Below are 21,561 nucleotides of genomic sequence, written 5' to 3' on the forward strand. Positions count from 1 at the left end.
GCATACTGAGGTGGCTCGAAATGTCTTCACTAACCAAGATACTGAAAAACAAAAACCTGGGGAGAATAGGGAAGTCAGCACAGTAAAGGGAGTAAATGAACAACCAAACTGTCCCAAATCCAAGGAGGCACTGGCCCTCCTTACCATGAGGGACATGGCCAGGGAATAAGAGTGAAGGGGCTGACTTGTCCTGTCCTAAGCTTCCAAGGGCCCTTGGTTACTCCATCATTAGGAGGCCACACAATTAACTTCCTGGTAGACACTGGGTCAGAAGTTTCTGTTAAAAACAAAACAAAACAAAACAAACAAGCAAAAAACCAACCGCCCCCCCCCCAAACTCAATGGGGCCAGTTACAAACACAAAAGATGCCAGCGCAGGGAGCCACTATCACAGTCAAGGATGGTCAGCATTGTTTTCCCCTTCTAGGCAGAGATCTCCTTTGAAAATTAGGTGTCACAATCATCTTACTCCCCCGAAAACTAAAATGTCCTTTGTGCCTTCCCACTAGCCTAACTTAACTGCTCTTCTGTCTGAAGCATATCTCCCCACTTGGTCCTTCTTTCCCACACAACTCACCTCACCTCTTTTCATCTGTCACTATGCTCCCACTTACAATCTTGCCCACAGCCTGAACTTAGTCAGCTTCCAACATACTCCTCTCAAAGGGCTTCCTGGGTCCGTAGGGAATGAGCCATAAAGTCTTGATGTCCTAGCCCTGTAAGACAAGGCCCTAGCTGGGAAAAGACAGCCTATGGTACAGGGCAAGCAGTGGCTGCAAGAGCAATTGAGATAGGCACAAAGCAGATCCCCCTACTTCTTTGCTTCAGCCAAGCCCCCAGGCATCCGGGTAGCCTCCCCAGCCCGGAAACATAGGACCCCACCTCAGAGTGACCACAAGCTACAAGGCAGGAGAGATACTGGAGGTAGAGTCTATACTGGGTCCTAATGCTTGCCATTTCTACTGGGTCTCTAAGCATGCTTCTCCTAAGGGAGATCAGACATTCTTCCTGTTCTGGGGACTCTTTTGCCTTATGCCTATGGTTTGCCTTTGTGTCTGTCCCACAGAGCCCACTCTTGCTTTTATTTTTACTTTTCAGTTTTACAGACATAGACAACTAAGGAGGGGTGGGGGCAGCATGACGCCAACATTTCCTGAGTTCTAATGTCTGTTTTTTTTTTCAATAGTTTTCTGTTTAATGATCCCTAGTTTACCATACTTGCATTATTCTGGAACTTAACATCTTTATAAGGACAAGAAAAAAGACTTAGGCTTTTCAGGTTGTTTGCCTCCCTAGCTAGCAGACACACACCAATCGGTTAAGGATTTGGGTTAATCCATGATTATCACAAGAAGCAAACATGCACAGCCAGTATGTGAGAGCTTTACATTCAGATCCACAGGCTGCAAGCACAAGCACAGTAACTCTGGACCTGGCCTGTGCTGCTTTTGAAATCTCAAAGCTCATCCCTCCAGTGACACACTTCCACCAACAAGGCCACACCTCATAATCCTTTCCAAACAATTCCACCAATTGGGGACCCAGCATTTTAATACATGAGCCTATTGGGCCTGTTCTCATTCAAACCATTACATAATCCTTCCATCTAAAACCTCTCAACAATAACTCCAGCTATGCCTCCTTAACTAGAGGTGGGCTTGTAAAATGTTAGCATTCCTTTAAGAGAGGAGGAGATAACCAAGTTCACTGGCCCCTCATCTGAGTATCCAGCCACTCCTCCCAGCTGTTGTATTCAGTCAGGACTTAACTGAATGAGATCTCAAGGTTTTCTGAAGAAACTAGGGTACTTAGGGTAAAACCTAAGCATGAGATGGTGGTCCACCTATGCAGCAATGAAAAGGCTGCTATACATACTATGTAAAGATTGCAATAAAAATAGATATCGCCTAATACCCCCTTAGGAAAAAAAATATTACAACAAATGGTAGATTCATTTGTTACTGTTATATCTTGTAGTATTTTATTGTTTTTAATCAGAAGGGTTTATTGGTTAAGGCAGCTAAACGTAATTTTAGATGGTTCGCCCTTTCAATACTTGCCCTCTATTTGGTTCTTGTTTACAAAAATCATTCAAAGTAATGTGCATCTCCATCTTTAAAGCTCTTGCTGAAATGTAACTCTTCTTCCTCTCAATATCTGTAAGACTACTGGAGGACAGAAGGGGAGAATCAAAAATAATCTGTAAAATTCTAATTGGAAAAATTACTCAAAACTTACAAGAAAAAAGGGTAATAGTTAATAGTCAGTGTACAGACAATCTTAATTTGCTGCAGTCTGCCATGTATATAACTTGAATTCAACTTCTGAGAGAAATAAAATAAAAAATAAATAGATATAAAAAGTCTTATAAAATATGAGCCTATAATTTTAGTAAAAAAGAAAGATTAAAAGATATCTTAGATAAGGATGAATTTTTTTATGATAAGATAAAATTTTGTCCAAAAAAGAAATGGGACTTAAGGATAATGTATGTTTGGTGATTAAGATTTATAAATTCCTAAGTTTATAGCAGTCTATTCATGTTAACAAAAAATTACTTCAAGATGTATGTCTAACCACTTTGATAAGCTTGTTAAGTTTTAGCTATTTGAAGAAACTGAACATATAAGAAACTACAGCAAAAATTCATTATACACTTTTAACTTTTATAACTATCTCATGAGATGCAATCTCTGTTCTTTCCTGTAATAATGATAAAATGAGCTACTCAATATGGAATATCTTTTAAATTACACTATAGAAGGATCAAGAAAATGAGGTTCCTAGTTTCTTCATGGACTGAACTTATGGATTAAAATATATTTTGGTACTAAAAGAAATTCAATTCAAAAGTGTAATTTTAAGTGTTAAAATCTTGGCAGATAAAATTATAAAATCCTAATTTTAAGAGTTGCTAGTTTATTATAAACTGTTACAACAAAGATAATTAAGACATAAATGTAACTATCAGCCACCTTATTACTGATTAAATATCTTTAATGTGCCCAAAATTATTTTGTAGTTATGTTAAGCACAAATATAACTCATATACCAAGACAAAATTAGAGGGAGAGTCCAGTTTATATTTCCCATTATATAGTCTTCTATATATGTTGTCAAAGTTAAGCCTAAAGCAAGTTACTCAAAACATGAAGCTTGTTTAATGAAATAATATTCAAAATTAGGTGGATTAAAAACTGATCATAGGGGCTGGAGAGATGGCTCCGTGGTTAAGAGCCCTGTCTGCTCTTCCAAAGGTCCTGCGTTCAATTCCCAGCAACCACATCGTGGCTCACAACCACCTATACTGGTGCCCTCTACTGGTGTGCAAGCTAACATGCAGGCAGAACACTGTATAAATAATAAATAAATCTTAAATAAATAAATAAATAAAAACTGGACATAGAAAATTGAATGGTTGAATATAATCTATTAAATTTACAATACATTTACATAACAAGATATCCCCAGGCTCAACTAGTATCCTTTTCCTGGTATGAACACAGACCCCTTCAGAATAAAGTTCATCATTACAGGAACGCATTAGAAAACAAGAATGTCAGAATCTCGAGGTATCTATTGGCTGCCAGGTTCTCCCTACATCCTTAAGACCCAACCTCTTACAAGGTATGGCTGTCATACCCAGCCCCCACACGAAACATCTCCAGGCTATAGCCTGGTCTGTTCTTTCCCCCAGCTGCTTGTCCCTATATAAATCAACTATTTTGGATTATGTAAATGTTCTGGCCCTTTAGTCTATTTCCTAGGGCTCCCGGCCACTGCACCTGGTTCCTTCCACTCTCACACGGCCCAGCTCAACCTGGTCATGCCCACTCTAGACTCTCCCAGATGTCCCTGCCTCTGGCTATGCTCTCTGACATGCCTATAATAAACTTCCCCATTCACCACACCTAGGAGCAGTCATGTGCCTTTCATTTCTCTCTCTCTCTCTTCTTTCTGTCTCTCTTTCTGTCTTTCTGTCTTTGTTTCTTTTCCATTCACTAGTGTGCCGAACTGACCAGCTTCACCAGCAGTGTCAGCCAGAACAAGGGAAACCTCATCTACAGGGAAGATGACAGGGAGTGGGAGTCTCTCGCCCAGTGGAAGATCTAAGCGTATACACCCACATCCTAAATATTTCAAGTAACAGAGGCAAACAGCAATTACTCTGCACTCAACATCTCCTCAACTGACATACCTTGGCTTTCAGTTATCTTGTCAAAAACTAATGCTCAGGGCTAAAGGGTAAATTACATGATTCTGTAGGATGCTCTCAAGAAAGTTTTAAATAGTATAAGACAGAGTCTCTGCCCTAGGGCATGGCAACACGGCAGCTGAGCTATGGGAAGCTCATTTAAACACGAAGTTGCAGGTGCCAATACTGGGTGAGGAGGAAAGACCTAGACTGTGAAAGTCCCCCCAGACGGCCTCTCTGGGTCACAGCTTCTTCAGCACTGCTGTCACTGGAAGTGAACAGGGAACACTTGGAGATAAGGAGCAGTATGGCCTCTCCTCCCTTTGGACTCACGGCAGTATTAGTCATAGTTCTTCCTCTAGGACTAGCTACAGTGGCTTCCTAGGACTGGAGTCTGACACAACTTACCAACTGCTGTATCTGATCCAACGGCCAGACTGTGTAACTAACTGGTTGTTAAGCTTTGTCAAACAACGAGTAACTTGACTTAAAATAATGATTCTAAGGAACCAGTATCTACCCATTTATAAAATTCAAGGATCTGAAAGTAGCTAGGAGAATGAAAGAGATTACAAAAAGCCAGGTTGCAACGACCAATGCCTCCCTTTCCTTGGAAGCCACATTTGCCTGTAAACAGATGTTTTCTCTATCCTCTTGGTAAAGTGCTTTTCAATATCGGAAGGGCCCTCCTTCCCTGATGAGGAAGGGTTCTGATATGTAAAAAACCAGATTGGTTGCTTTGGAGGGAAGGCCTTGTATGAATATTACAAGATCCAAGGTCATGCTGTAAAGACCCTCCAGCCTACGCCAGGAATGATGTGATTGCAGCCTTCTGAATGTAAAACTCCTCCCATCCTCTGTCTCTGCACCAGGAGTCTTTCCCAGGCATGACCTTCCTCTATGTCAGCTGGGTAGAGGATGCACTCAGCTCTCCACTGGCTTAATAAAGTGTGGTAACTTCTCCACCTGGATTGTTTCAGGTTGCACGCCATCTTCTGTCAGTTACAGGTTATGACTCCAGCAGCCATAAGGAAATGGGGAAACGGAACACCAACACCCTTTGCTTGGGGTAGGGGGATGCAGCTACCTAGGCATGGCTACCTGTGTCAAAGGAAGGCTTGGCCAGGACCCAAGAAAACAGATGATGCCCAGACCCCAAACGCCCAAGCCTGATCAAGAAGAGGCTGGTGATGAAAGGAGCTATGCTATAAAGAAAAAAAAAATCTCTGTTGTGCAACACTTGCAGTCCCTGCCGATTTCCTTACTCAAGCAGTTGTCACAAGAAAAAGGGAAACCTTCAGAGAACGATTCAAGTGGCTGCTGGTTGTTAATAAGGTTATAAGTGTTAAAACATCAGTAAAGCCAGTATTTTAAAGTTATACAAAGAGTATGTGATGATTTAACCCGTCCTGCATTTCCTGCAGGACATGGTTGCTACAAGCAAGCCGAATAGATGAGTATAAGAAATGCTCAGTGCGTTTTTACAGAAATTCCCTTTCCGGTGCTGTGCCATCCCTCTATGCCATCCTCAGCATGGGAAATGCCTCTTAGCTATAGACTACAACTTATCCCCAAGGACTTTCAGGGGCTTCTCTGAGACCTAAGACTTGCACAAGGCTACCCTCTAAATGACAGTCTGCTTCCTACCCTTCTCCCGAGTTGTGATGTGATAGCTTTTGTGTACGCTCTCCAGACCTCCGTGAGGAGCCTGGGGAAGGGTGAGGATGCAGGGTGCCTGTCTTGAAAGCTAACATGCAGTAGACACAGATGTGGGAAGACTTTCAGGCAGCAGAAACTTTGTTACAGTTCTCAGTCCACTGACTCCGCTTCCTCAAGACCATTTCAAAACCTGGCTAAGAAGCTGCTCAAGGCTGAGGTTGTATGTCTCCAAGCTCTTCTTACCCAGACACTGCCTACGGAGACAGGAGGGAGACAGTTCTGGAAACTCCTACCACCCACAGGCCCAGAGGAAGTGAAGCCAGATGTTCTTTATCTTAGCCCAGTCTTCCCCAAAGACCAGGACCTAAAGGATGGCATTGGAAATGAGGTGGTGACTAGACTTACAGTGGGCACACCTCTGGGGGACTGGTACTCAGAACAAGAAAGAATTGCAACCTACCAAAAATACCACAGCCTCTGTATGGAGAGGGCCCGCACACAGCACCTGGAGCCACAGCAGTCTTCATAGGAACGGCATCTGTAGGAGAGAGGACACAATTATGGGTTAAAAAAAGGGGCGGCTGTTCCTCATTGCATAGTTTCATCCAATTCGCTGTAAGCATAAGTGTTCTTAGAAAAATCTAAATGGATTCCTTCTGGAGAATCTTCAGGACCAGAAAAGGATATTAAACCTACCAGACTCATGTTCCAAAGAAGTCCATGCATCAGAACTAACAACGACTTGTCCTGTACTGTCTTTAACCTCTGGCCATGAGAAAGGTGGGACCGTTTCCTTATGCCCTTACAAGTTAAAAGCAAAGGTTACAGAGTCAAGTTAAGGAAGGAAGCTTAGTTCTGGTCTGGGCACTAACTAGCTATGTGATTTCTGATCTATCAGCCTTAGTTTCTTTAATAGCAAAGGAATGATGGGGACACTTCAAATGCTAATTTAAGGACCTCATCGTTATATAAGAACTAGGTCTGCTCAGACTCTCTTCCCACAGACCTCTCTCTACATACTTTTGGCCTCTGGCAAAATCCAGCCACATGAGACATGCCCAGCGGCTGTTCTAACCCAAGAAAGCCCCTGGGATGCGATCTATTGTAGGCCTGAGATGGCTCATTAAGTGTAAGATTATCTATATGGGAGGAGAGAGCAACACTTACGGGAGATGTTGAACTCTTACTCTTAGGGTGGGTGGAAATCAGACAACTATAAACTAAAGAGATGGGTCTGTTTCCTATCATGGATTTGTGAACATGAACATTCTTAGCACTTGCATTACATTCATAATATGTGTTCTAAGTGTGGTAGGTAGAACTCAAGATAGACAGAAGATCTCCCTCTCTGTATTTGTGTCTAAATACTTCTCTCTCCAGTGCAAAAGGGTCCAAAAAACAAAATGGGATGTCCACTCACAAGACTATAAACTTAAGATTGTATGCAATATAAGACTTTGCCAGAGCAGACTGGATACTCTCCTACTGACTTGGAAGAAGCAATGCAAGTATAGGAAAGGCAAGTGGAGTGGATGTGAGTTCTGGACACTATGAACAAGTCCCTGAAGGACTCCAAGTGCTAGAGGAGTGTTAAGCTGAACCAGTCTCTTAATTTCAGCCCTGTGAGGCATGAACAGAGAAACTACTTTGGCTATGCTCACAGTTAGGATCTGTAGAAACTGAGATTTATGTATCAGCATGTAAGGTGTTTCAACCAGGGATGAGTGTAGCAATTTGTCACAAAATCACAGAATAAATAAGGGCAAAAGTTATAGGATATAAGCACTGCTTAGAAATACCTATTTAAATGGTTTGTCAAAGTCTAGTAACCATATGCAAGATGCAAATGACAACAAAATAAAACTCAAGGGCTATTGCAGCACCTCTTTGCTCTGGAGACTGTCCGCTGATAGCAAGAGTAAACCTAATGGGTCTTGTAGGCAAACACCTGGGGTTGCCTGGTTTTGAGGACATTTCCAAAGAGGTTTACCTGAATCAGGGAAACCTACCCAGAACATGAGCGGTCCACTTTATGGACTGTGATCTCATATCCCCCCCCCAAAAAAGTGAAAGTGAGTGTAGCACCTGCATCTCGGTCCCCTGCTTCCTGAATGCAAATGCAATGTGAATGGCTGCCTCATGTTCCTATGGTCAGAGCTCCAGCCACACTTACTTCTATGACTTCTCATCATGATGGATCACCGTGAGGGCCAAGCAAATCCTTCCTTACTTAAGTACTTCTGCCAGGTATTTCCTTTCACAACAACAGGAAAAGTAAGCCAGGGTGTTGGTAGTGTTCTGGAACCCTAGTGCTTTGAACCCAACACTAATAATGGGCTGCCTTCTCTGTTCCCACTTGATTTCCCTCTTCATTCTTAGCCCTTCTGCTTGGAAACTGAAAAGATGACATGAAGGTAGCACAAAATGGGAAGAGACCCCTGCCCTGAGCCCACAGACAGGAATCAGCATACATATTATGTTCCGATACCAAGTGTAGGAGTTCTCAATCCAACTTGGAACTTTACATTGGCTAGAAAGCGTCTCAGAGAACACTGCGGCAATATATTAAGAGTGTGCTATGGTTTGCAGGTAAAAATCATTAAAGGGCTGACGTAATATGATGACTGACAGGTGACACAAGGTACAGGCATGGTGTTGACTTGGGATGAACTGGCAATGCACTTACAGTGAGTCTTTCCCAGCTGCTACAATCCCTAGGGGTGATTATAACCAGTGCTATGAAGGTGAAAATTGAATTGAAATGGTCAAATGGCCTCTTTTATGAGAACTATTTCTGCAACAGACCTCTGCTGTATACAAAAGTATGTATACAATAGGCTGTAACATCAAGCATATTTTCATAGTTACAGTTAGAAAGTCTGAAACAAATAAAAAGAAAACCTGGGTATGCTGAAAGAATTAGTAGAGTGCTTTATAAGAAATAGCCACTCAACCTGACATCATACAGAGGGAGCAGGAAGACAGACTATCTTACACACATAGTTAGAGCTCCTTGCCTAGAATTTTGGGTGTCCATATGTATTTAATATTTAAATATAGAAAATTATTACATGTATTTGTTAGTATTCATGCACCACTCAGTCTGAAAACACAAAGTGTTGCTTGGCGGTGGTGGTGTACGCCTTTAATCCCAGCACTCAGGAGGCAGAGGCAGGTGGATCTCTGTGAGTTCAAGGCCAGCTTGGTCTACAAAGGGAGTACAGGACAGCCAAGGCCACACAGAGAAACCTTGTCTCAAAAAACCAAAAACCGAAAATCAAAACCAAAACAAACACACACACAACAAAACACCAAAAAAAAAAAAAAAAAAATCCAAAAAACCTACAACACAAAGCATTCACTAGGCCCCTTCAGCTAGACAACCATTCATTCCTCAGCATCCTTGAAGCCCGTCTGTGCTCTGGCCTGACTCTCAGTGTCAGATGCTGGCAAGTGCCAGCCACTGAAAGAACACACTCCTTCAGGGGTTAATACTCCCATCCCTTTTCCTTCGCTGCTTTCTGCTTTCTTCCAATTAAGGCTGAAGGTGTACTCTGGAGCTAGGCACTCCCTGCTATTATTTCAAATAGTGGTAATGATAAACAAACATGTTAACTACAACTCTGTGCTTAATTAAAAGTAGAAAGTATTACTGGGTGGATTGGACAATAAATAAGCCCATCACCTAATACACTCCAAGCACTCACTGCCTAGAAAAAGCATGTATGTTCCAAAGGAAGTCATTAATACTAAACCGGGTACAGAGCAGATGGTGACAACAGAATGGATTTTCCGTCTCATTCTACTGTGTGTGCAGATTCTCAGACTGGCAGCACAAAAGAGCATCATTCTTACCCAAACTCACCTGTCAGCACTTATAATTTCATGGGCCTGGAACTTCTGCTTGGCAGAAACAGGCAACTGAAATTGCTTTGTTACCCAAGTGCTTCTCAATGCATTCTGGGAGCCAAATATAGACATCCAATAAGGACAGAGAATGGGACAAAGCAAGCTAAGCAGGTGTTAATTTGTAATTCAGGATATTCTAAACATAACACTGGAGTCTATCTCTGTCTGCCTGTCTGTCTCTGTCTCTCTGTCCCCCTCCTTCTCCACCCCACCCCACCCCTGCCCTCAATGATAAGTGATGTAGTCCTTAGGGTGCAAAATGCGAAAGGAAGAATAAGTCTGGTTGCTTGTGGGCCATAAGTTATGAGTTTGCAGTGTGTGCCAGTAGCAGTTTAATATAAAAATGAGATGGTGCCTCTGCCAAATTTTTAAAGGTGAGAAATAAGCATGTGTCATTATTAGCACTGCTCAGGAGTGAAGAGGGTCTATCTGGCCTTTAGACACATTTATTCTACAAACATCAAGAATAGAATATAAGGATGAATTACGGCAGGCAATATTCAATGCCAATAAAATAAAGATATCTCTATTTTGAAAAAAGCAAATTATTGACATGTAAAGATTTCCTTCTGGGCTTAGTGTGGTGGCACAAGCCTTTAGTTCTAGTACTAAGGAGGGAGCAGCAGGGAGAACCCTGTGGTTTCTTAAATAGCCTGGTCTACACAGGGAGTTCTAGACCATCCAACACTACGGCACAGCGAGAGCATCACAGGAATAAACATTCCCTTTTCCTTTTGGTTACTGTGACGGGCTGGATATTATTGTCCTCTGCCCTGCATCTTCTGCAGAAGGACCACATCAGAAATGGGAATGGCATAAGCCTTGACAAGCATCAGATCATGAAGGCAAAGCCCTGAGGGAAACAATGAGTGTCTTTAGAAGGCCAGGCAGGAGACAGCTTGCTTGTTCTCTGAGCTCCCTGCATGGAAGGTGACTGTCTACAAACCACACTGGGTCAGCTCCCACCACCATGGGCTTCCAGCCTCAGGAATAACAAAGATATCAATATTTGCTGTTTTAAACCAACCCTTGAAATTGTTAGAGTAATGTAAGCCCAGGCAGATGTTAAATAGTTATTCGTTAAAATGTTACATAATAAATTAACTCTGAATGTGGTAAAGCAACTATAATATGAGTTCAGGGTACAAAGTATAGAGAGAAGAGATCTTGACAGTTGTAAACTGGTGTCATCATAGGATACTGTTAAATAACAGGGTATGGTAATAATTAAACTTTATAATTGTATCTTTCAATACTATTTGACTTAATATCTAATACTCAGCCAAGGACACTAGCATATCTGTGGTGCCAACCACTTAGCAGCACAAGGCAGAAGAATGATTTAGTGCACTGAGTTCCAGTTCAGTCTTGGTAACATAGTGGCATTCCAACTTATTGGAGAAGAACATGCAATCCTTTCCCTGACTTCAGTATTAAGTCTCCACAGCCCATTTTCTTCATTTATGTGTTTGGCAGAATAGTAAGGTTGGGTTTTGTTGTTGCTTTTGTTTCTATATTGTTTTGTTCTGTTTTGTTTTGTTTTGTAGGTCAGAACCCTCCTTCCTGGTCTGTCTTGGTTTCCCCACAAGGAGTGTGCTTGTCTCTTCAGACATACAGTCATAGTATAAAGGCCAATTAACTTCCATCTGATCAACATATCCAAGGTCAATGCCAAACAGGGTGGTTTCAGAGAGAGACAATTGCCTGCCAGCCCTTTCTTTGGAGACCTATTTATCACTGGAAGAGATCTTCTCAAACTTGCATAAGCCCACATTGCGTATTTAAGGTGGTTGGTGGCATTTACTTGAAGAAAAAAATTTTTTATTTATATCCCGGGTGGGGAATTATTATAAATGCTGTAAAGCCTATAATTAACTATCCAGATGGACTAGAAAGTGCTCATCTTCTCCCAACTGGTAACTGCTGAGGAACCCAGCTACAACAGGGAAAAGGTGAGCTGACGTAGGATGGACCACACTGCTGATGAGTTTCACTCACTCTACAGAGACTTTCAAAGTCTACACTGTGTTCCTAGGATCCAACTGTTTCTTCCTTTTCCTATTTTAGTAAATTGCTGTTCATCTGAAATCAGCTCAAGTCAGGTCTGTCTTGGGAAGCAGCCCTTCTGGTTTTGGAGTCAGTGAGATTCAGAATAAGATATGGTAAGATAAGGAAATATGCCCTGCCAGAACAGCAGAGTCATGTGGGAAATGAGAAAGTAGACATCCTCCCAGAACCTTGCAGTGTTTTAATTTGATGCCAAGTCTATAACCATTGAAATCACACAGCACAATAAGTACAAACGGGGTGATATGAAATTGGCAATGAGATGTGAAAGGGAGACTGACTCTATTATTCCCCACCCCCACCCCCGCCCGCCCTGGGCTGGGAACTGGAGTTTACATTGATGACTGACTTATTTTCTCAGCGTAATCTTTACTTGCACTGCTGTCTCAGTCCATGAAGGCCGTCGGGGAATTTATACACATTCTCTCTCCACAGCAGACTCCCTAGGCCTCTTTAGGCTGGTAACCAAAGCTGTGTTCAGCTGTTGGATCAACCACCGAGAAAAACAGGATTTTAGAAAGCAAGGGGTACTAGGAGCTGGGGATCACAATGGAAGAAGGGCTTTTCCCCAACACCCGTCACCTCCTCGCACATCTCCAGAGTGAGGAGAAGCACAACTTAAAGAAGGAAGGGCACTTAGGCTGTTTCCATGTTCTGGCTATTATGAATAAGGCTGCTATGAACATGGTTGAGCAAATTTTCTTGCTGTGTGCTGGAGCATCTTCTGGGTATATTGCAAGGAGTGGAATAGCTGGGTCTTGAGGAAGCCCTATTCCCATTTTTCTGAGATAGCACCAGATAGGTTTCCAAAGTGGTTGTACTAGTTTGCATTCCCACCAGCAATGAAGGAGTGTTCCTCTCTCCCCACATCCTCACCAACATGTGGTGTCGCTGGAATTTTTGATCTTAGCCATTCTGATGGGTGTAAGATGGAATCTCAGAGTTGTTTTGATTTGCATTTCCCTGATGATTAAGGAGGTTGAGCATTTCTTTAAGTGTTTCTCAGCCATTTGATATTCCTCTGTTGAGAATTCTCTGTTTAGTTCCAAGCCCCATTTCTCAATTGGGTTATTTGGTTTGGTGGTGTTTAATTTCTTGAGCTCTTTATATATTTTGGATATTAGACCTTTGTCAGATGTGGGGTTGGTGAAGATCTTTTCCCAGTTTGTAGGCTGTCGCTTTGTTCTCTTGACAGTGTCTCCTGCCTTACAGAAGCTTCTCAGCCTCATGAGGTCCCATTTATTAATTGTTGACATTAATGTCCATCAGTAGAAGAATGGATAAAGAAACTGTGGTACATATACACTATGGAATACTATTCAGCTATTAAAAACAAGGAATTCCCGAAATTTGTGGATAAATGGATTGAGCTAGAAATGATCATAATGAGTGAGTTAACCCAGAAGCAGAAAGACTCAAATGGTATATACTCACTTATATCTGCACATTAGCCCAAGGGGCATGTCCCACGAAAGCCTTCACTTATCAGGAAACTGAGACAGAGGGGAGGACATTCTAGTGGGACTCTAGATGAGAGAAGCATGGGAGAATGGCAAAGTAGAAGGATCCAGAGGGTCCTAGAAGCCTACAAGTAGAACATTATGATAGGCAAATTTGGGCCCAGGGGTCCCGCTCAAACTAAGGCACCAGCCAAGGACAATACAGGCGGTAAACCTTAACCCCTACCCAGATCTAGACAATGGACAGAACACTCTCCACAGTAGAGTGGAGAGTGGGATATTACTTTCTCACATACTCTGGTGCCTCACCTTTGACCATGTCCCCTGGAGGGGGAGACCTGGTGGCACTCAGAGGAAGGACAGCAGGTTACCAAGAAGAGGCTTGATACCCTATGAACATATACAGGGGAAGGTAATCCCCCTCAGGAACAGTCATTGGGGAGGGGAATAAGGGGAAAATGGGAGGGAGGGAAGAATGGGAGGATACAAGGGATGGGATAACCATTGAGATGTAACAAGAATAAATTAATAAAGTAAAAAAAAAAAAAAGAAGGAAGGGCTTGCTTAGTTTTTTGTTCCAGCAGTATGAGTCCATCATGTTAGAGAAGCCATGGCAACAGGCAGCGAAGGCTCAGAGACAGAGGCATGAGCTGGCTGACCACATTTTCATCCACTCACAGGTAGCAGAGCGAACAGGGAGGAGCGCAAGGCTATGAACCCTCAAAGCCTACCCCCAACAGCAGACTTTCTCCAGTAACGTTATATCTCCTAAGATTCCATAACCTCCTCACACAGGCCACCCGAGTGTTCAAATACATGAGCCTGTGAGGAATATTTCTCCTTCAGATGCCCACAGACCCAAATGTATCAGGTCCAGTGTCACACTAGAGCCATGGGGGCCTGTATCTGGCTCTCACACCTACCACTCGTGAAGGCGGCTAAGGTGACTCTACTGGGCACTGGCTCACAAAGCCTGTGGCTGGGCTCTCAGTCAGCTGTGTTGCAGCTTGCTAACTGACACACTCCCCTCTTATAGGGAGGAGAGAGGCTAGAAGGACTCAAAAGGTAAACAAAACTTTCAAGTTTCTGAAGTCTAGAGCCTACAATATTATACCTCAGTAAACAGTTGCTGGGGGAAAGATGCTTGTACTGGCCAAGATGGCATTGAGTCACTTAAGGAGTCCGAGACATACGATTCATCCCCCATTTTGGGGGTCCATGGCACCACTGTCTGGGAGTGACTCGTGTTCCTGTAAGTAGCCCAAAGGCTCATTGGCTCACTGAACTACACTTGAGCAAAATGGTTTCTTAGGTTGGTCATTAGCATCCCATCTGGGGTAAATTCATGCGTCCCTAGGGAAATCTCAATGCAATGCGACACCCAAGAGTGCAATTTACTTATTCAGCATTCTTCATAACACAGGGCAACTACTATGTTCTTGAAAAGCATTTTCACTGTCCCACAGCAGGCATAAGAATTGGGGCTCTCAAATGGCTAACAGACAGAGAAGAACAGTACTAGGAAGAATGGTTCTGTTAGGTGCAACATAAGCCAGAGACAAATCCATCTTCCTTTTATCTTTGACACAATGCTGTCCATCCTATATTTCCTTTCATCCTCTTCCTTCAGTCATTAAGTGTATGGCTTCCCTTCCAGTATTAAGACCTTGTTTACAAAGAAGCATCTTCAAATGCCTTCCTTTAAGTATGTTTACATCTGATCCAGAACCAAGAGCCCTTCTTTTACTCTGCCCCATCAATATGGCAGCCAGATATGTGATTCAAACATGCAGAAGGCCTCTGAAGATGCTTCAGGTCCAGGGTAATGGCTGAACACCTAGTGTTCTGTTACTGCATTGATCTTAACATTTCCTCGGCATTCTAAGAGAACAGAGGTAAATCAAGAGCCATCTTTGGGGTGAAACCTTTCCCACCTGCCAGCACTTACAGGACTATTGGGTCACTTACTAGTTTACATTTGTGGTTGATTAAGAAGACTTAATCACTAGCCAGGCAGGGGACAAACTTGTAAGAGGAGCACCCTGAAAGGCTTCTTGGGTACTGGGCAGTACATAAACAGTGCACGATCATTTCCCTGCCTGGGTCAGGGAGACAGGCATAAGTCATGAGGTGATCCATTAGCTTAGCTCATGATGCCCTGGAGAATTAATCAACTTCAACAGAGATTACATCAGCCTTTCTCCACTTTCTCCCAGGGCCATAAAAAGTCCTTAGACAATGGTACTATGGCTTCTTTCCTCCTTGGGAACCTCTCTCATCCTCAGACATTTCTCTCACTTTTCTTAAATTACCACTTTTCCTCAACTGTGGCAATGCAAAATTACGAAAATACTTCTTACATTCTAAGAGACTGAAATTTTTGCTGGACCTTGCAGTGAAATTAATAAGGCATCTTGAAATCACGTAAGATTTAAGACCAATCTGTTGTGTACTCAAATTTAATTTTATTTAAACAATAAATGTATATATGCAAATGCATTGGTAAACACGCAGTTTTATGCAAACATGAAATAATAGGATCCCTGGATTTTAAAGAAATGCTTAGTGCTCTCTCTCATTATTGCCCTCTCCCAAACCTCCAGTTAAAGTCCTTCCGGATTCTTCCAATTTCTCACTTGATGGTACCTATGTTCTGCTATTTACTTTCCTATAGCTCCCACAAATAGCTCCTTTTTACTTCCCCAGTTTCTACAGCTACTATGGATTATATACTCACATCTGAAGAATCTGAGCTAAGAGCAACAAATAATAGAGAATATTTGTTTTTCTGGGCCTTCGTTACCATACCATGCTCACTCACAGAGACCTCCTACCAAAGCCGGCAAGCCTCTCCCCTTGCACTGTACATAATAAATGCACTAAGGTTATGAGCTGCAGAGTTCATATAGCCCACTGACCTTGGCTTTGCCGTACATGAGTCTGTCCTTTCCTCACTCCCTCGCCAGCCTACTTTAGGCTACCAGATTCAAGCCTCATGGGTGGCAGAAATAGCTCACTTTTCAATTATGTAATTTCTTTAATTGATTCTTCATGCTTGGGGTTCTTTACCACATACTCTGACTGTTAACTCACTGTCAGCTACATGACTGGCAAAGGTTCAATCCCACTCTCGCCTTCTTCTTCACTCAACTGACGTTTCCTTTGCTGTACCATTTGCTTCACCGAAGCGCTTTAGTTTCCATGAGGCTCTGCTTGTCATTTGTTAGCGTTACATCCTCGACAAATGGAGTCCTAGTCAGAAAATCCTTTACTCCATGTAAATCCTGTAGTATACTGCCTGTGTTTTCTTCCAGCACTTGCAGAGTTTCAGGATCAGCACTGGGGTCTTTGATCCACTTGGAGTTGATGTCTGTGTAAGGTTGACAGTCATTGGTCTAATTTGTCCACATGTGGCCATCCAGTTTCCCCAGCATCGTTTCTTGAAGACGTCAACCTGAGCTTTCCCTATGCAATAATGCAGTCCTACTAAAAACAAAAACAAAAACAAAACAAAAAACCAAACTACTCCCTGAGAAACGACTGACCACAGCCAAGGCAGCGGGGAAGCACAGTACTTACATATAGTATGTGGGGTAGAGTCCTTCAAAATACCAGCAGTGTTTTTTGGCCTCTGTGCACTGGAAATAAAAGCAGAAAAAAATTATTAAAAAAAACCTTTGTCAGTGAGTAACTTGCACACTATTGAAAAGGGGTCAAGCAGTTAACAAGAAAAGCGAAGCAATGGAGGAAAAGCTCAAAACCTAGCAGACGAAGAGAGCAACAAGTGACGGGGCGGATTCCAGCTCCTCCCTTTCTCATAGCTGTTTTGTATCTTCAAAACAATTTAAAGGGAGGAAAACAAAAGCAACTATTTCCCTAGTTTTCTTTACCTCTAAATGCTCTATGTACAAACATTTTCTTAAAAGAGTAAATGAAAGGCCATTCTTGGGGAGAGGCATCAAACCTAGGGCCCTGTGCATGTTAGGAAAGTATTACAGATACTGTGCTACACCCCAAACTCATCTTTAAAATGGATGATACTTCAGAATAGTAAATAATGGATAAAACAAAACACTAGGAACTCTATTTCCCCAATGCGTTTGTTTTCAATAAAAACTGCCCCACAGCATCACTATTTCTAGATCTTTACGTTTCACAATGTCACAAGAGCCACATTCAAACTACTCTCTCCACAGTGGCGGACCCTGGTTTACTGGACAGTGCAAGTGAGGTTTTCTTGGCAGCAGACAGGAGTTTGAGACCAAGTGTTCTCGTAGATGCAAGAAAGGAGAGGGTTGCCACCACTGCCTGCATCAGCCCTTCCTGATACCCAATTCCATATCCTTGAGGCTGCACCACCGAATGGTACCAACACAGAGTCTCCCTAGTTCTTCCTTGGTGCTCTGCTCAGCCATTCCTCCCAAGCCATCTGCATTCCTTTGTGACGCCCCGCCCCCCAACGACCTTACAGGGACTCCACAAGCACCATGCCACATTTAGCTGGGAACCAGGTAGGCTCTCCGTGCCTTCCCTCCCCTTCTCCATTCTAGTCTTTCCTGGGTACACCTAATGTGAGCATGCCTGAACACCCCAGCCCACTCTCCCAGCCATTTCCCATTCCCTTGGGAATCACCCCCATCTGTGGCCAGACCCAGGGTACCTCTAGTTGTGTCTCTGCTGCCCTCCATTGAGTGAGACCCTGTGTACTACTTGAAAGGCCTCCAGACTCAGCGTTCTTTCTCCTATCTTGCGTGCTAGACAGTGCTACATCTCTAATCATTGCTAACAGTTTTTTTTCCATAACACGGTGAAGGATTCTAAGCATCATACTTTCTTTTTTCCTCATTTAAAAAAAAATCACTTGTAAGAACCCTCATTCTCTAACCTTTAAAAATATCGAAGAGGTGCTACTGAAAAGGAGAGCATCCTTAAAACCAAGACTGAGTAGTGAGCACTTAGGGAATTGATGGAAAGTCTAAGGGGAGTTTAAGCATGCTGTTTCCCATCACTAATTGCACTTCAGAGACCTGGATGACTTCTTACAAGAAGTATGTCTTAAAGTCAACCACTCTCTTAAAGACTTTGGGAAAGTACATATTGTAAGGTCCAAGTTAGTCCCAACTACATATCCCTGGAAAAGTTCTGTGAATGCTCATAACTTTATGAGTACAGTTTCTTTGCCAGGTTTTGGGTTCTAATTAAAGAGATGGACAACAGAAAATGTTGTAACCTGTACTCAATTAAATAAAAGTCCTTATGTCCTGCACAGAATGTATTCAATAACCAAAATTAAAAGTAAAAAAAAAAAGAAAAGAAAAGAAAACATCTATATAGGAAAGAAAGAGTAATACCCTTAAACAGTTGGAAGACTGGCAGAAGAAAAGACAAGGAAACAAGCAATTTCTACAACAGAACAGGTTCAGAGAAAACCTAGGAAATAGAGGACTTGAGATCTGGAAATGAGAGCAACCGCTGCCGCTGGCTAGCCTACAGATAGTTGTGGGGGGAAGGAGAAGGGTTACAAACCAAAAAAGCGTCCCTTGCTGGCCCAAGAATGCCCATTGCTATGAGTAACTGAAGAGTGGTGAGAGGCAACCCACAGATGCCCCTTACGTCCAGTCATTATTAGGGGTCTGCAGAGGCACCATCAGGCAGCCAGGAAAACAAACCGCTCCAGTCCTGCAATGCTGATTCCTGTGATCTGGTGAAGGTATCACCATTTAGGAAATTTTCAAAATGGCTTGGCTACGATTAAGAATAATGAAGGGCTTATACAACTCATTAAGAAAAGATAAGCACTTTAATTAAAAAAAAAAACAAACAGAAAAGTCAGTCCTGATATACCCTGTGAAAAAGAGTATAAAGACAAAGATAAGACACACATTACTTCTAGGAGAGTTGATGTGTCTAAGGACTGTAATTTTTCAAGACATATCAATAATTTTAATTATTTTAAAATATATTTCTTTATTTTTCTGTGGTAGAATTGAACCTTAAGCACTGTCTGTGCTATGTGTGTGCCTCAGCTGCACATCCCATCCCAGCCTCTCCCATGTTTTATTTTGTTTTCATTCTGAGAAAGATCATCAAGTTGCCTACATGGGCCCTGAATACACTCTGTGCCCCGTTCAGGCAATCAAACTGCTATCCTCCTGCCTCAGCATCATATAAAAAATGATGAGTTTAAGTGGAATTACCCAATAATGGGGCAATAATGTTTTTACTAGAGACATCACAGGCTATTAAATATAAAGCCCACTGACAGGAAAGGAGTTGTAAGCCAGCGGGACCCCATGTTTACCCCAAGATTACAGTCGATTCTCACTACTCTTAGCTTTCCTTCTGAATGTGATGGTAAGACCTGGTTGCTGAAGACTCTACATACTTGAGTGATGGAACATGGAGAGATCAAGGTGTAGATCTGGAAGCATCATCCTTACTGGCTAACTTTCACAGTGCCAGAAGGTGCTACCCATGCCTACCACCCAGCTATAAACTCTGAGAAGTCCAGTAGAGCAAGACATGCCCACTGGTACAACAGTAGTATGTATGAAGGTCATGACAGTGCCCAACCCCTTTCTGACTGGATAATGGCCCACTCCACATCTTGAAGCCCCTATCTGGCATCACTATCAGGGCAAAAAACCTGTGGTAAGACAAGTCATAGGCCCTAAGGGAGAATCTGTTAGGTAGCGGTGGTAAACCACTCCTAATGACTTACTGCTATGCCCATAGATCAGTGCCTCTCTTAACTCTCATTTTGGTGACTAAAATAGAAACCCACAATGGCCAATGTGCAGATAATAAGAGTCTGAAGAGTACTCAGTGCTAAAGGGAGCATCTTTATCTCAGCCCCTTCTTCCCTCAGGGATCACTACAAAAAAAGGAGCTAGAAAGATTGTAAGAGTCATAAGCAAAATAGATAGATACATAGATAGACAGGCAGAGAGACCAGCATGGTGACACATGCCTTTAACCCCACTACTCTGGAAGGCAAAGGCAGGCAAATCTCTGAGTTCGAGGCCAGCCTGGTCTAAAGAGAAAGTTTCAGGACAGCAAATGCTACACAGAGAAACAACAGAAGGATCCAGATGCAATAAATAACTAACTATAAGGAAATAGTATCCTACAGACACAGCAGAGCAGTTTTACAAATGAACTCACAGAAGAGAGGGCACAAAGTGCCAACTGTAGCTAAGAATCTACCGGCAACTGATAGTTCCTCTCCTGGGAGAATGAAAATTACTCTTCTTAAAGGTGTAGGCCCACCTGCTCCAGTGGTAGGCTATGTATCCAAGAGTATATAGGCAATATAAATTATACTTGATGGGCTTTACAAAAATGAGTTCTCCAGTCAGGTATGGCAGTGCATGCCTTTCAATCCCAGCACTCAGGGAGGCAGAGGCAGGTGATCTCTGTGGGTTCAAGGCCAGTCTGATCTACAAAGAAAATCCAGGATAGCTAGGGCTACACAGAGAAACCCTGTCTCTAAAAAAAAAAAAAAAAAAAAAAAAAAGAAAAGTTCTCAAACTTAGAAAAAAATAGGAGGATTTGGGGAAGGGGTGAATATGATAAAACTCCATTGCACAAATTATCAAAGAACTAACAACATTTTTTAAAAACAAGAAACCAAAATTTCCAAAATAAATTGCATAAAATTATAACTTAAGACATAAAATTTCATATTATATTTCCAATATAATTTAGCTAACAAAGTTATCATAACCTCAAAAGAAAATAGTAGTAGCCATTCACTATCTTCAAAAACAGAATAACATAGGAATATTCTGCTGAGAAAGCCAACAAAATACTATCTCTAGAACTGCATACTTTTCTTACACATTAAAAAAAGAAACAAATCAGAACATGGATTTAGATTACCACAAATTCTAAGTTTCATTTAGTAAAGGGTTCATGAACTTTTTATGAACACGGAGACAAGAGAGTCGTAAGTCAAGATTTTAAAAAGGCCATCTCAACTACTGAACTCAGAAGCTATTTGACTGCATTCTTCACCCTGGGGTTGCTGGGAGCTAGTGGTCTACTAATGCATTTCAAGGGCTTTACCTGCTAGTCCTGAGGATGGTGGGTCAGACACACAAGTAAATAGAGGATGCCTACGGAAGGGCTAAAGACAACCCAAGATAAACGGATTGGAGGATGGACCTGCCACAAAATGAAGATGGGCAAAGATTTGGGAAAGAATACACAACAGTGGAAGGCTGCCCTGAAACAACAATACTCATACTGAGCAACTGAGGCTGCACTAAG

General features: G+C 42.3%; 1 protein-coding gene across 2 annotated transcripts in view; it reads right to left on the reverse strand.

Moving 5' to 3' along the window:
- The window catches only part of VOPP1 (VOPP1 WW domain binding protein), a 63,813-nt gene that overhangs the window by 18,360 nt on the left and 23,892 nt on the right, over window positions 1–21,561 (reverse strand). For both annotated transcript variants that reach the window (XM_084787323.1, XM_084787324.1), the window contains 2 exons: window positions 16,870–16,928; window positions 6,315–6,392 (listed from right to left, as the gene is read on the reverse strand). In XM_084787323.1, the coding sequence (XP_084643449.1) occupies window positions 6,315–6,392; window positions 16,870–16,928 (137 nt within the window). The remainder of the gene's footprint in view (window positions 1–6,314; window positions 6,393–16,869; window positions 16,929–21,561) is intronic.

The sequence above is a fragment of the Acomys minous genome, assembly GCF_964271855.1.
Source record: "Acomys minous genome assembly, chromosome: 6".
Classification (NCBI taxonomy): domain Eukaryota; kingdom Metazoa; phylum Chordata; class Mammalia; order Rodentia; family Muridae; genus Acomys; species Acomys minous.